The sequence below is a fragment of the Hemiscyllium ocellatum genome, chromosome 15, assembly GCF_020745735.1.
Source record: "Hemiscyllium ocellatum isolate sHemOce1 chromosome 15, sHemOce1.pat.X.cur, whole genome shotgun sequence".
NCBI classification, from domain to species: Eukaryota; Metazoa; Chordata; class Chondrichthyes; order Orectolobiformes; family Hemiscylliidae; genus Hemiscyllium; species Hemiscyllium ocellatum.
Window position 1 is genome coordinate 3,766,434 of NC_083415.1, and position 16,682 is coordinate 3,783,115.

The window sequence follows — 16,682 nt, forward strand, 5'->3', positions numbered from 1 at the left end:
TTGAGGTGGGTAACTTCACAACCTTTAAAAAATACTTGAATGAACACTTGAAATATCATAACTGGGGTTTAGGCCCATAGCCTAAGTACTGGAAAATGGGACTGGTGTAAATTTAGTGTACTTTTGTCAGTACAGAGTTGATGAGCCATACCTTCTGTAATGTTTAATTCTATAAGAGTTCAATTTCCATTGTAAGTTAGTAAAATTGGGAATCAAAAGCTATTCCCAGTAATGGTGACCATAAAACTACTGTTATGTTTCTCATAAAAACCCATCTAGTTCAACAATGTCCTTTTGTGAAGGAACTCTGCCGTCTTTACCAGGTCTGCGCCTACATATGACTCCAACCCACAGCAATTTAGATGACTCTTAACTGTAAAATGGCTGTGCGAGCCTGATATTTGAAGGGCAATAAATGCTGGTCTTGCTATAGATTCCCCCCCCCCCCCCCCCCCCCCCCCCCGCATCCCATGATGCAATGGTAAAACAAGTCTGCAGATTCAGCGCAAAATATCTCCAACCCAAGGTAAAGCAGTAACCAACAAAATTCACAGGACTGTCCATCAAATAAATCAGAAGGGATAATGAACCAGTCAGACTGACTCCATAGTACTGCATCTAATAAGAGGAGCATTTAAATGTTAAGAACCACAAGGCCAGTACTATTTGGGAGGGTCTGTGTTATGAGGAACATCTGGCGAAACTTGGAACTTTCAGGCTTTAGGGAGGCTGAGTAAATCTCACTGATGTACACAAGAAGGTAGACCAAAAATTAATTTGGAATATTACTTTAAGTTAAATGTATGTTCACGAGACTAACTAGTAATGGGTAATTTTGGGCCTACGACTGTATACGGGAGATTTGTCTTGACAAAGACAGTCATCAACATATGGAATCGGCTTGCAGAATGAGGGGTCGGGCAAAAACACTGTTAAATTATTGAAGAAACAATTGGGTACAACAACATGGAGATCTCCTTGTGCAGGTGAATCACAATGAGGCAAGTTGCATTCCACACCCAGAATAATCTTGTGAAGATCTCAGTGAAGGAACTGTTTGAAGAACAGTGGCACTGCAGAAGGGTTTCAGGCTAAATTTTCAGGAAGAAAGCTGTTTACTACAACATCAGTCTTTCCATCTATGTGTCCAGGCCACACAGCAGGATACAATCAATCTGGAGTCCAGTTCCCATATGGGTTTCCCAGGTCCCACGATAACCTCAAAAGTAACTCAGAGAAGCAATGTCAATGGTGGTTCTGATTTCCACCGAGGTTCCGGCGGGAGAGTGAGGAGTGTGCCTGAGAATTTTCAAATGTCTGCGCTGACAACTGATAACCAGGGTGGATCCAATTTCTGAGTTGTCATTTATAACTGATAGCAGTTGGCAGTTCCTGAATCTGAGCCAGTTCAGAAAGAGCATATTGTACCACTTTGCTCAGTACCATCTCCCAAAGTAAAAACCTGACACCTGTACTTATTTCCTGTCAACTTTTTCCATGATAAAATCCAACATCCAAGTTCCTAATGGAATTTCACCCTTTTGTACAGCATATGCTTCCCCCATCTCCATATCTATCAGATTCAGTGTTATGTTGGGAGTGGGATGCTCAATGTCAAGGCAAGTACCATTGCTATTACACCATCCTTACACATTTTAGCCATTTGGTCCTATTCATTACCAACCAATCTGTCACTCCAAATCACATTCTCTTGACTATTTGATCTGTTGCTACAAAGACCTAACCCACCTGTACCTTTACACCCCCCTGGACTATAGTTGCAGTCCCATTAGTGTAGCCACCACTTCCCCACACAAACATGGTGTCAACGGACACTTGTGGTGATTGCCAGAAACAATAATATGAAACTGCAGAAAGAAACAACCGTAAGTATGGAGCCAAGCCTGGTGGTCCAACCTTTCAATTATCCAGTCACCACACCCCCAGTTTTCCTAGGGCCTGACAAGGGCCTGTTAGATAACAAGAACTCAGTTGTTCCCAACAACAGAGCAAAATATTTTGTTGATTATGAACAGCCTGAAGACTTGTTGTTGAGTGTGTCTGAATCTTTTACAGGTCTCCTTGATGAACTACCTTTTCCTTATCGTCTGGGTGTTTGCATTACCCTATTCCTCATTCCGTCCACTAGCATCCAGCATTTCAACAGTGTGGGCCTGTGTCATGATTGTCTGTAAAATGATGTACCAGCTCAAGGTTGTTAAGTTATCCACATTTTCTGCAAACTGCACACTGGTAAGCAGTGACATGGTCACATGTTTTTCTTTCTGTAGTCAACAACCATTTTTATTTTATCAGCATTTTTAATGTTAATAAATTGTCCATAATGGGATTTTCAAGTTGGTGGAAGTGATAGGTTTTGAGCAGGTCATTGTGGATGTGATAGGATTTAGGAACATTGGAACATAGAACTTAGGAGCAGAAGGTTCCCGCAAGTGGCAGGCTTAGAGTTTGGATCTGAGCCAAGGTATGGAGAGCCAAGGTATGGAATTGTTGTAGATTCGGTGAAGGTACAGGAGCAGTACTTGGACAGGCATAGAACATATTTATTTGCACCCGGAGGAAACCCGCGCAGACACAGGAAGAATGTGCAAACTCCACACAGTCGCCCGAGGTGGGAATCAAACCGAGATCCCTGATACTGTGGGGGCAGCAGTGCTAACCACTGAGCCACCGTGATGCCACTTTTCCACTTTATTTCAATTGCTGATTGCCATGAGCAATTAACCTTAAAACTCTGGTTTGAAGATATCATGTTTAAGCGCAACATGTCAGGGGTAAACTGGTGATCGACAGCTCAGTCACTGATGAGGGAAGCTGGGAAGGATCAGAGGTCAGGTCTTGGCTTCAGTTGAAAAAGGAGTTGATCTAAGGGAATGTTTAGTTTGAAAAATTCAAGGTTAGACCCAGTTGGTTCAGTGAATATTTGTAAAATGAAACTTGACTAAGTGCTGAAATGGCAACATTTGTTATTTTTGATATCACGTGAAGCAGTTACCATCAAATTGGATTGAACTGATTCCTGGATTCTGTCTCGAGTGCATGTGAAATGAACCAGCTCTTGTTTTGAAAATGGCTTTTAGACTCCCAGCGATGAAAGAAATGCACAAGGATAGTCGGAAGGTTACAGCATCCCGTATATGTGATGAAGATTTCACTATCCCAGTGCACCCACATGGGGACAGGAGTGGGGTAAGGGAAAAGGGATTGGCACCCACATCTGTAAAGCTGGGAAGAGAATCTGTTGCTGGACACGTGGCTGTGTTGAAGTAGATAGAAGTGTATCCAAGGTTTTGCATCTCTCCTTTTTGCATCTAACTGCACTCCACTCTTGTTCACTCCCTTGCATCTCGTTCCACCTTTCCTCCCTCTGATCTCAGACCACCTCTTGTTTTCTACCATCTCTCATGTAATGGATTGATGTTTTCGGTTTCTACATCTTTCATACTGACAGACTGTTATCTTTCTGATCATGTTTCAATATTTATATTGGACTCTATTCTCTTCTTAGAATGGAAATGAAGAGCTGCTGTCCACATCTGCTCTATACGCTGGTCCTATAGACCCCACGTATTGGTATGGAGCACTGAAGAAATGTGAAGATGATGTCTTACCCTGTCTGAAGGTAAATACCTTATCAGTTTTAAGTTAAAAATCATACAACACCAGGTTATAGTCCAACAGCCTTCGGAGTGCTGAAACCTGACAAAGGTGCTAGTGCTTCCAAATGAACCTGTTGGACTATAACCTGGTGTTGTGTGATTTTTAACTTTGTCCACCCCGGTCCAACACCGACACCTCCACATCATGACTATCAGTTTTAGAAAGCACAGAATATATCTTGGAGAAGGATTCTACCATTGCATATGGTGAATTGCAATCAGCATATTCCCATGGAAAATATTCAATATCCTCCATTTTTAGATTGCTCAGTGAAAATGCTGATAGGAATTCCTAAGATGACTGCCAATCACCGTCTTGGCTTCAGAATGAATACTTAAGGATTGCCTTCTCAGTCTCTGTAGACAATGGAGTGTGAGGAATGTCGATAATGAACCATTGTCCAATTCAAAGAACAATTGTGAAATCGCCAAATGGGATGATCTGGGAGCAGTTTAGAAGCTCCCTGAAATCTCTGTCCCAAACCCACAGAACATCAACAGAATGAGATGAGTAAAATCTATACTTTATAGACGAGAAATAGTGTGTGACTTAACAGGATTGAGAATCAATGCTAGTAGATATGGAATCATTAATAAAGATGAAAGGTTTTTTTTCAGGTTTGCTGCACTGAACCCATGTCCGGTACATAAAAGCAATATTTGATAAAAGCTTCACTCTTTAAGATGCCACAATATGTCTTCAACTGAAGAAGCACTTTTAAAGTGTTATAATATAGATAAAATGGTATCCAGTGTCTTTAAAAGGTATCCAAAAACTTTCAATAAAAATATCTATTAAAAAAAGTTTCCAAAATAATAACAGAAAAGAAAGAGTCTGATTAATACAATGTTTTTCACAATTGTCAGATTTCACAAAGCACTTCACAGGCAATAATTACTTTTTAAACTTCTCCTTGTACTGCGCCTGCCATGTGTTTACACATTCATTCACCTTGTCTAAATTAGCCTGAACCCTCCTTGCATCTCCCCAAAACTCACAACGCCACAAAGTCAGCCCCATTCATTTCATATAAACATGTTGTCTCAAGTCTCAATGCATGAATTATATGGACTGTCCTGATGTGCAGTTGGACAGCAACCAATCATTTATCTGGAAGCTTTAATGAACCACATTGTGTCTCGTTCTGTTTAGGACCATTTGATCATCTTGGGTTTACTGGTATTTGAAATGACTGTTTATCGCCATCAACAATACTACAGGCTCCACAATGGGCTCAAGACTCCTTTAACAGGAACCCTACTTGACAATATTACACGGCTCCATTTGGATGATGGGCTGCTGAATTGCATCAAGTACTTCACAAACTACTTCTTTTACAAGTTTGGGCTGGAGGTATGGTTGACCTGTGCCAGATTTTCATTCTCTTAATGGTTCATTTCTTTTGGTTTGGCAAGTTCAGAGCACTTAGATGTACAGTATTCCATTTGTGAGCATCAGGTATTGATTATTTGACACAGAGCTTAAAAAAAAGTGATGTAATAATTTTGTCATTGGACTAATGTTCCGGAGAGTGTGATTAGTGGTTCAATAATGCCCTTTAGGGAAGGAAACCTGGCATCCTTGCCTGATCCAGCCTGCATGTGACTCCAGACCCACAATAATGTGGTTAACTTTAAATTGATTTCTGAAATAGCCTTGTGAGCCAGCCTACAGTGTCAAAGCCACTCAGAATGGTTTATACAGGAGTGCCATCAAATTCTCCCAGTAATTAGCAATGGGCAGTAAGTGTCAGTCTTGTCAGTAATACATTAGTGATCTCCTGTGGACAAGTTGCAGAATCTGAAGTGAGTGACAGTCAAGTACCTGTTGGAAAGTACAATCAGCCCCTATCCTGGCCCTCAATGTCTGTATACACAATCTGTGAGAGGTCGAGGGGAATTCCGTCAGTGATCCAGCCTGCAGTTGGCCAGCATTACAGCAGAGGGTGAAGAAAACATCCAGCTATAACAGTAACATTGCCTCACTGTCTGGACCAGGATTTTCCTTCTACCCTGTCTTACCTTTCTACTCTGCTGACCTCATGAAATTGGAGGTGCACTCGCCTTAGTCAAGTGTGGGAGAGGAAAAACACTTTGGTTTAACATCTTGAACAAGATGTTATATGTCCCAATTCAGCAGCAAGCTACAAGGTATACTGATATGATGGGCATTATTACAGAAACTGAGGAAGACCACGACATCCTTCCAGATCTAAAGTCGCCTCCTGTCCAGATCCAAGGACCATTTTCATAATGGGTTGTGTTAGTGTACTCCTCAGCTTTAACCCTTTCAGACACTTACATCATGTTATCAATATAAAGGAATGGGGACAAACAGAGTTTAGGAGAGTCTATTGACTTTTGGTTCCTTGGTCACTGAATACTGATTTGTTCATTTAGTGAAATTCATCTGTGTAATGTGAGCATGTGTGATGTTTCCAGCTGGCATGTGTATGAAATGAAACAGTCACCGCAGCCACATTTCTGGCGAAACAGCAGTATTTATTGGACAGCACTGTTTAATGGGATAGGTGCAGAAGTGTAGATTAGTTGGTGCTTATTGGGAAGACGCAGCCTATGCTACAGGCAAGCATTGCACAGAGAGATTAAGAATGTTTTTTACGGTGGAGTGCACACAAAACAGCAGTGGCTAAATAAGCTGGAAAACCTGGAGGAATTGGAGTGGGTTTGTGGTGAGTGGGAATGTGATAAGTGAAATTAGGTGATTTTCTTTTTGGTGTGTTTCTAGGGAGCAGACACTCATGAGAATAACAACGCAAGACATTACGAGTCACTGTAAAGCATCATGCCAGTGTGAAGATTGGTGTGCCAATGGCATCTGAACATTGACTGTTTGTTGTTTATTCCTCAGCTCTGTTTCATGGCAGCCATACACCTCATTGGGCAGCGCATGGACTTGTACTCTGCGATCCACGCCTTGTGGCTAATTGTGGTTCTTTGCAGACGCCGGAGAAAGGCCATTGCTGAGATATGGCCCAAATACTGCTGCTTCGTTGCCTGTATCATTCCCTTCCAGTACCTGCTGTGCATCGGGATACCTCCCTCTCTCTGCAAAGGTACATTCTCAAAAAACTGGAGTGTCTTTCAACTTGGAGTGAGGGGGGTAGGGGAGAGTGTGGGAGGAGGGGGGGGGGGAAGAGTGTGAGGGGAGACTGGAGCTGGTGATAACTATGCTTTTTTGGGAAGACCACCGGTGTGTAACTGAGGTCAGCTTATGTAAGAGTTGTGTTATTCCCAGCACACATTGTGAAAGTACTGAGACAGGACGGAGTACTCCATGCTGAAATTGTGACATCAGTACCTAATGTTCATTGCAGAGAGGCTGGCGGGATGGCAGCAAATATTTTAGGACTCTGAGTTAATAGAACATATGTTGGTGGGAAGAGCAGATTGCTTCTCCCCACTCTGTTATACTGATAACATGGTGCAATGTCTGGAGATTGAGCTTTGATTTCCTGGTGACCCCAGACTGATCCTTGAGGGTTGGCAACCCCACGGGTTCCCAATGTTATTGAATGTGGAAGCCTGGTTGCAGAATGCCCCTGAAGCGCACTGCACTCCCTCCCCCCACCATCCCCCCACCCCCTTCATCCCACTTCTTCCCCAAAGTACAGCTTGACTGCCTGGATAATATACAATGCACATGAAAAGCATTCAAAGTAGGCATTTGTTCTTCCCACTCTTAACTCCGAGTCCTAAAATATTTGCTGCCATCCCGTCAGCCTCTCTGCATTGAACATCATGTGACAATTTCGGCCTGGAGTACTCCGTCCTGTCGCAGCGTTTTCACAATATGTGCTGGGAATAATGCTTTACTCTTCCATAAGCTGACCTCAGTTACGCTCCTGTGGTCTTCCCAACAAAGTGTAGTTATCACTGGCTCCAGTCTCTCAGTAATCAAAGCTTTGCTTTTATAAGATATCTAAGATTAACATCTCTCCTCTGTGATATCCTTTACAGATTATCCCTGGAGGTCCACTCTTGGGTTGAGCTCCAATCTCATTAAGTGGCTCTATCTGCCAGACTTTATAAAAAGACCCAATTCAATCTTCCTAATGTGTAAGTGAGCAATTCACCCTGGGAGGTTATTCCTTCGTTTTGGCTCAAGTGAGTTTGGTATTTGTCATTCTGACATGATAAGGAATTCATATTTCTCAGCCTCAAATCCCAAAATAAGTTTAAAAATGAATTTAGTAAGGTTCCAGTCTCATCATGACAATCCATATCTGAGCTTCTATTCAAATTCAGAATATTTTTGGGAAAAAGTCTTGAATGTAATTGTGCTTTGGTTTTAAATTGTAGGTGGGTTTAAATTCATATTCGGAGTTATTTGGATTCTAGTTGAGATTCACACTTCATTTTTAGTTGCAACTTCATCTGCATTCAGGTTAAAATTTGGGGTTCAGTACCATTGGGATTTGGGTTTGGGTTTTGACTGGATATGGTTCAAAATGAATTGAATTTGAGTTCAGAGTCAGGCTGGGGGGTGGGATCGGGGGTCAGCCTGGAGGGCAGGGGTCAGATTGGAGGCTGGGGTCAGCATGGGATTCAGGGTCAGGATATGTAGATTGGGCATGCCTCTTTATTAACCGATCATTTAGTTCCTCTGGCAAATCAATATTGCAAGAATCATGACGTATTGTCAATCATGAGCCTTTAAAAGTTACTAAAGTCTCACCTTGTTACATGAAAAATAGTTTGCCTCCTTGAAAAATAGTCCATGTTGAATATTTTAAGGGTGAGTGCAATGAATTTGACATGGGGTCTTGCATGGGGCTGGGTTTGTAAAAATGAGGAAATCAGAGACTCCCTCAAGACTTCCTGATCAGTTTCAAGGGGATCTAATCCACTGTTATGACTCTATAACTCTATAATACTGTTTTATCAAAACCCAGAGGAATGTTTCTCATATTCCATACTTCAGGTACTCTCATATTATGTACAGAAGTGTCAGCCCTGGCTCGGCCACTCTCACTGTGGGATGCAGTGAAGTGTGAGTTCAAGTCCCACTCCAGAAAAAAAGCACAAAATCTAAACTAGTACAGTGCTCATGGCGTGCTACACTGTCAGGGGTGCCAGAATCTCACAGCTAAGATGTTAAGCCAAAGCCATGTCTGTTCTCTCAGGATGTAAAAGATAGTGCCTTACAATCTTGAGAAGAGTAATAAATCAATATTTGTGCTGGCACATCAGCATCAAAAAACATGTTATTTGATTACTGTTTGTGGGAATTTGCAGTAAAAATATTAACTGCTGTGTTTCTGACATACATAATGATTGCAGTTATCCCTCATTTTGCATTCTCAATGCTTTTTTTTTCCTTAAGAAACTGTTTGCAAAATGAAAATCATTTCTCATCAAAAAGCAGGTCATAAGAGTGAGTAATATTTGTGACAAGTAATTTTTACAGTAGAAGCCTAGTGGCTGCCTTGAGCCTAACTGGCACAAGAATCCTCTACTTACTACTCTAATTAACTTCATATGAATCTCTCACACCCCTCTCCCAATCCCACTTGCTGCTTCTGTGTTTCTACCTCTCTCCCACAGCAAGTGCTGGCAAGCAGGGTCAGTCAGGAAGGCAGTGAGCAGAAAGCAGCAAGAGGCTCCATATCTAGAGGGAATGAGGGGATTAAATGTGAGGAAGTGGGCTGAAGGGAGAGGGAAGCATTTGGCAGAGATAGTGAATGAATTTCAGTGCGTTCAATAAAAAACAGATGAGCATAACTCAATTGCAACATGGTTCTTGGTGCATCCACAGTAACTGAGCTAAAACAAGCTCACACTTTAAACAGGGGATACTTGTAAAGCTCTCTGCTATGTCCTGAGTTCATGATAGGTGCTATGTAAATGCATGTTTTCTTAACTTTAAATATCTGACAAAGCTCAGTCCTTAGTCCCTTCCTGTGTAATTATGACACGGAGATGAGTAGACTGATAGCACTGTTTCTTTGAAATGTATATCTATGAGGTGTTCTCTCTGCTTGGCCCTGTTAGATGACTTCATGCTGCTGTTATACATATCGATGCAGTGGCAAGTGTTTGAAGATGAGAACACATCAGCAATACGGATGATTGCGGGGGACAATGTTGAAATCAGCCGTTCCCTAGATACAGCTACAGTTTATCAGTATATTCCTGTAGCCAACTTCCTACACTGCAGGTAAACTGTTCCATCACAATCTCTGAAGCTTCTTTTAGTTAGTCAGGTGAGTTAATCAGAAAACCCAAAAAGCCAATGATTTACCAATAGTTTCAAAATATTGATATGTAAAGTTGAGACAAAAGGAAAAATTACATTCACTGAACTGCCTTACGTGGATCCAGCATCACATAGGGTGGAAGGAGCTACACAATAATATTGTCAGGAGTCAGATCTCAACTCAGACTGAGTACAGTTCAGGGTCAGCTCTCAGCTCAGAGGGTACAGTATAGGGCCAGACTCTGCTCCCCCTCCCAAACAGGACACTGAATGGGGTCAGACACCATCTCTGACTGGACACTGAACAAAGTCAGACATATCCACTGCCCATATTCAGCAACGTATGGAAGCATTCTCCTAATTTCTTTTGGAACTGTCCACAGACTCTGAGAATTAAACTCTCTCCAAATATCCCATCCATGAATAGACTTCTGTGTATTGTGCAGTGAGTAATATTTAATTGGTAGCAGTTATAGAGATGTACAGCATGGAAACCGACCCTTCGGTCCACCTTGTCCATGCTAACCAGATATCTTAACCTAAACTAGTCCCATTTGCCAGCACTTGGCACATATCCCTCCTAACCCTTCCTATTCATATATCCATCTAGATGCATTTTAAATGCTGTAATTGTATCAGCCTCCACCACTTCCTCTGGCAGCTCATTCCATTCACATACCACCATTTATATGAAAACATTGCCCTTTAGGTCCCTTTCATATTCTTTTCCTTTTCATCACAAACCTATGCCCTCTAGTTCTGGACTTCCTCACCTCAGGGAAAAGACCTTGTCTATTTATATTTAAAGTAAGGTTATATGTTAAAAACGATGCACTTATCTGTTCCTGTGCTGTGAGATCTCCCACACAGGTTCCTCCAAGATCAGTTGTGAATTTCGCTGTTTGTTAAGTTTTACTAGATACACTCTGATGTCCAGAGATACATGAATTCAAACAGCAAAGGCAGATTCAGTGCTGTGTTAGTTAGCAGGGTAGGTTTCTTTCTCTCTGTCCTTCACTAACACTGTGCTGCCTTTTGTCTGTCCTTCTCCCTTTTAAAATGCTGGTGTTTTGACTTTTTTTATAGCAAAGTTCCAAAACAATGCAACAGCATAAAAAAACAGTAATTGCTGTTCCTGGAATTTGAGGAAATCACTTCCAACACCTAAAACACCTCAGAAAACGAGCAGCCCTTACAGCCACAATGTTTTCCCATGAGTATAGGAAACAACCTTGAGTGCCATTGAGGGAGTCTGCCTGGCACTCTGCAATATTAATGCAGCTTGTGAGACCACCTCCATCTCTCTGCAGATTTTCACAGGGTGTGTAAAACCAATCCAGAACATTAGTTGTGAGTTTGAATTAGGAAAAGAATACTAGGAAAAAATATGGGAGGACTGTTGTGTCTGTTTACTTCTGGTGAGTTTTGTAACATGCTGGTTTTATTTTTCTAGATCATACTTGGACATGCTGAAGGTGGTTGTGTTCAGCTACTTGTTCTGGTTTGTGCTGTGTCTAATCTTCATCACTGGGACAAGCAGGATCAACATCTTCTGTATGGGTTACCTGGTGGCCTGTTTCTACTTCATGTTATACGGAGGACAGCTGCTCCTAAAACCAGTCAAGGTTATCCTCAGGCGCTGGGACTACTTGATAGGCTACACTATCCTGGTGATTGTGACAAAGAATGTTTTTGCAGTATGTACCTTCACTCTGCCTGATCTTACTCCATCCCTGACTAAGAGACTTTGTTTACACTCAGGTGACAACTTACCTCTCTTGTGTGACACTGGCTAACCATGAACATTTAATTCTCAGAATGCCCATTCCTAAATGCCCTTTTGTGAAGGTAGTGGTGAGCTACTGCCTTGAACTGCAATCCATATGCTGTAGATAGAGCCACAATGCTGTAAAGGAGAGAGTTCTAAGACTTTGCTGAAAATGTGTTGCTGGAAAAGCGCAGCAGGTCAGGCAGCAGCCAAGGAGCAGGAGAATCGATGTTTTGGTCATGAGCCCTTCTTCAGGAATGAGGAAAGTCTAAGATAAAAGGTAGGGAGGAGGGACTTGGGGGAGGGGCATTAGAAATGCGATAGGTGGAAGGAGGTTAAGGTGAGGGTGATAAGGTGAGGGTGATAGGCCAGAGTGGGGGTGGGGGCGGAGAGGTCAGGAAGAAGATTGCAGGTTAGGAAGATGGTGCTGAGTTTGAGGGTTGGGACTGAGACAAGGTGGGGGGAGGGGAAAGGAGGAAACTGGAGAAATCTGAGTTCATCCCTTGTGGGTGGAGGGTTCCTAGGCGGAAGATGAGGTGCTCCTCCTCCAGCCACCGTGTTGCTATGGTCTGGCGATGGAGGAATCCAAGGACTTGCATGTCCTTGGTGGAGTGGGAGGGGGAGTTGAAGTGTTGAGCCATGGGGTGGTTGGGTTGGTTGGTCCGAGTGTCCCAGAGGTTCCGCAAGTAGGTAGCCTGTCTCCCCAATATAAAGGAGGCCACATCGGGTGCAGCGGATGCAGTTAATGGTGGGTGTGGAGGTATAGGTGAATTTGTGGTGGATATAGAAGGATCCCTTGGGGCCTTGGAGGGAAATAAGGGAGGGGAAGTGTGGGCACACGTTTTGCATTTCTTGCGATTGCAGGGGAAGGTGCTGGGAGTGGAGGTTGGGTTGGTGGTGGGGTGTGGACCTGATGAGGGAGTCACGGAGGAAGTGGTCTTTTTGGAACGCTGGTAGGGGAGGGGAGGGAAATATATCCCTGGTGGTGGAGTCCATTTGGAGGTGGCGGAAATGACGAAGGATGATACGATGTATATGGAGGTTGGTGGGGTGGTAGGTGTGGACCAGTGGGGTTCTGTCTTGGTAGCAATTGGAGGGGCGGGGCTCAAGGGCGGAGGAGCGGGAAGTTGAGAAGATGCGGTGGAGAGCATTGTCAATCACGTCTGGGGGGAATTTGCAGTCTTTGAAGAAGGAGGCCATCTGGGTTGTTCGGTATTGGAACTGGTCCTCCTGGGAGCAGATGCCGTGGAGACGAAGGAATTGTGAATACTGGATGGCGTTTTTACAGGGGGCAGGGTGGGAGGAGATGTAGTCTAGGTAGCTGTGGGAGTCGGTCGGTTTATAGTAAATGTCCGTGTTGATTCGGTCGCCCGAGATAGAAATGGAGAGGTCTAGGAAGGGGAGAGAGGAGTCTGAGACCGTCCAGGTAAATTTGAGGTTGGGGTGGAAGGTGTTGGTAAAGTGGATGAACTGTTCAACCTCCTCGTGGGAGCACGAGGCAGCGTCGATACAGTCATTGATGTAGCGGAGGAAATGGTGGTGAAGAAGGTGGTGGAGGAGAAAGTTCTAAGACTTTGTTGTTCCTTCAGTGTCACTGGGTCAATGTACATCTTCTTGATGGCTGTTGTGAAATTTGTGAGAGTATTTTGCAGGTGAAGTTTCCAAACATTGTCTCACCTTAGTCTTTTCGATGGTGTAGGTTATAGTTTGAGATTTGGTGGGGGGTCGGGGGGGGAGAGGGTGAAGGGATTAAATCACATTGTGTGAAATTAGTCCAACAGATCACCATTGGTTTCCAATCAGTCAAGGTTCTAAATTTTCTCCGAGTGATTGCCTTTTCACCATAGTTTCCTATTCTAGAATGAGGAAATCAGTGAGTTTTCTCTGCATTGATTAGCTTAATATGATTCGATGATATGGTAGATTGTACATAAACTGGTGAAGAAATTTGAGAAGGTGAGGAAAGAGATAACTAGGTGTGGGGAAGAACCAAGGTCAAACTAATGGGAAGAGGTGAACTTGGGAGGAGGTTTATTTGAAGCATAATCACCAGTACAGGCTAGTGAGTTTTGAAAAGACGTGTAGCTCAGGTTGAGATTCTGGATGTTAGTTTGCTCGCTGAGCTGGAAGATGCTTTCAGTCATTTCATCACCATGCTAGGTAACATCATCAGTGAGCCTCCGGTGAAGCACGGGTGGTATGGTCCGCTTTTTATTTATGTGCTCCTGTTTCCTTGGGTTGGTGATGCTATTCCACAAGAGGAAATGACATCACCACAGGAAATGACATCACCAACCCAAGGAAACCTAAACACATAAATAAAAAGTGGGCAAACCATCAGTGCTTCACCGGAGGCTCACTGATGATGTTACCTAGTATGGTGATGAAACGTCTGAAAATGAACCTTCCAGCTCAGCGAGCAAACTTATATCCAGTTCAGACTATCTGGGATAAATAGCCTGTTTCTGGGCTGTATATTATGTAATTAAAAGTGTAAAGGAAAAGGCTAGTGGGAAATTAATTCTTTCATGGATATGAATGTTGTTGACTATCTCACCTGACCCATCTCGAATGGATAGGGACAACTATGGAATCTCTTGCAACCAGTAAGTATTGTAGAGAGATATCAGAAGGAATCTAACAACAATAAACATGATTTGTGAAGAAAGATTGTGGCAAGACAATGAGAATGTCACGTCTCAGTCCAACACTTATAAGTGAGACAGCATTAACTGTCTGCGCTGGGCAAATCACATTCATACAATAGACTTTAGATATGTTAATCAATCCATTCAGGAATGTCATTACCCACCTCTGGAGCAAAAAGTGAGGTCTGCAGATGCTGGAGATCAGAGCTGAAAATGTGTTGCTGGTTAAAGCACAGCAGGTTAGGCAGCATCCAAGGAACAGGAAATTCGACGTTTCGGGCCAGAGCCCTTCATCAGAAAGGGCCTCTGGAGCAGCTGGGATTTTAAGCTAGATCTCCTAGCTCAGAGGGGGGAACACTACCACTGTACAACACGAGCCCACAATGGGTAGTATACTTAACCAGGAACAACTGCTAGATCAGAAAGGTCTGTTTAAGCACAAACTGCATGTTTAATCAAATAAACAATTCAGAAAATGAATACAGAGTATTGAGTACAGCAGTTGGGAGGTCATGTTGCGGTTGTACAGGACATTGGTTAGGCCACTGTTGGAATATTGTGTGCAATTCTGGTCTCCTTCCTATCAGAAAGACGTTGTGAAACTTGAAAGGGTTCAGAAAATATTTACAAGGATGTGCCAGGGTTGGAGGATCTGAGCTACAGGGAGAGGCTGAACAGGCTGGGGCTGTTTTCCCTGGAGCGTCGCAGGCTGAAGGGTGATCTTATAGAGGTTTACAAATCATGAGGGACATGAATAGGATAAATAGACAAAGTCTTTCTTTTCTCTGGGTTGGGGGAGTCCAGAACTAGAGGGCATAGGTTTAGGGTGAGGGGGAAAGATATACAAAGGACCTGAGGGGCAACTTTTTCACGCAGAGGGTGGTACGTGTTTGGAATGAGATGCCAGAGGAAGTGATGGAGGCTGGTACGTTCGCAACATTTAAGAGGCATTTGGATGGGTATATGAATAGGAAGGGTTTGGCGGGATATGGGCCGGGTGCTGGCAGGTGGGACTAGATTGGGTTGGGATATCTGGTCGGCATGGACGGGTTGGACCGAAGGATCTGTTTCCGTGCTGTACATCTGAGTCTATGACGCTATAACTAAGGGCTCTTGTGGTGTAGTTATAGTGTCCCTAACTCTGGGTTAGGGTTCAAATCCCACCTGTTCTAAAGGCATGAAATAACACTTCTGAACAGGTTGATTTTCAGACAAAATCTATACACTTTCGATATAGCTTAATGACTTAGCTCAAATAATGAGAACCTGACTGGCAATATGTACATAACCATACTTCCACACACAACCAAATGTTTTAAACGGTTTTGCTGGAGCACTCTGAGAGACTTTAAACTAGTTTGGCTGGGGAACAGAAACCAGAGCTATAGATCACAGGGGAGCGTAGTTATTGAACAGGCAGACACTAGAATGTAGAGAGTCCATTAGGAAGCATACACAGTTGATAGGGTAAAGGGATGGGTTAAAGTGGGTCTGTTTCAATACAAGGAGTGTCAGGAATGAGTGTGATGAACCTAGAACATGGATCAGTACTTGGAACTACGATGGTGTGGCCATAACGGAGAGGGATGGATTTCACTGGCGCAGGAATGGTTGCTGGATGTTCCAGAGTTTAGGTCTTTTAAAAGGAATGGGGAGGGGGGCAAAAGAGGAGGGGGAGTTAATTAGAGAGTGCATTACAGCTGCAGAAAAGGAGGTTGTTGACGAGGGTTTGTCCACTGAGTCAGTACGGGTGGGAGTCAGTAACAGGAAAGGAGCTGTCACTTTATTGGGTATTTGCTACAGAGCACTCCCCCCCCCCCCCCCCCCCCCCCCCCGACCCCCGACCCCCAGTAGCAGCAGAGAGATGGATGAACAGACTGGGCAGCAGATCCTGGAAAGGTGCAGATGTAACAGAGTTGTTGTTATGGGCGACTTCAACTTCCCCGATATTGATTAGAACCTCCTTAGTGCAGATGCAGGTCTGGATGGAGCTGATTTTGTTAGGTGTGTCCTGGAAGGATTCCTGACACAATACGTAGATAGGCCGATTGGGGGGAGGCCATATTGGATTTGGTGCTGGGCAACAAGCCAGGCCAAGTGTCAGATCTCTCAGTGGGAGAGCATTTCAATGACAGTGACCACAACTGTCTCACCTTTACCAAAGCCATGGAGAGAGATAGGAACAGACAGTGTGGGAGGTAATTAATTGGGGGAGGGGAAATTATACTGTTATTAGACAGGAGCTGTGGAGTATAAATTGGGAATAATTGTTCTACAGGAAATGGACAACAGAAATGTGGAGGCTGTTTAAGGAGCAATTGTGAGTGTTGGATGGTAAGCCTGTCCCACTGAGACAGGCAAGGAAT

The 16,682-nt window shown here is 43.4% G+C and overlaps 1 protein-coding gene across 1 annotated transcript in view; it reads left to right on the plus strand.

Annotated features, from left to right (window-relative positions):
* Nucleotides 1–16,682, plus strand: part of LOC132822635 (piezo-type mechanosensitive ion channel component 2-like) — a 211,958-nt gene that overhangs the window by 64,083 nt on the left and 131,193 nt on the right. The window contains exons 16-22 of the mRNA XM_060835882.1: nucleotides 2,077–2,268; nucleotides 3,530–3,643; nucleotides 4,834–5,034; nucleotides 6,553–6,757; nucleotides 7,662–7,760; nucleotides 9,696–9,861; nucleotides 11,354–11,597. Of these exons, the coding sequence (XP_060691865.1) occupies nucleotides 2,077–2,268; nucleotides 3,530–3,643; nucleotides 4,834–5,034; nucleotides 6,553–6,757; nucleotides 7,662–7,760; nucleotides 9,696–9,861; nucleotides 11,354–11,597 (1,221 nt within the window). The remainder of the gene's footprint in view (nucleotides 1–2,076; nucleotides 2,269–3,529; nucleotides 3,644–4,833; nucleotides 5,035–6,552; nucleotides 6,758–7,661; nucleotides 7,761–9,695; nucleotides 9,862–11,353; nucleotides 11,598–16,682) is intronic.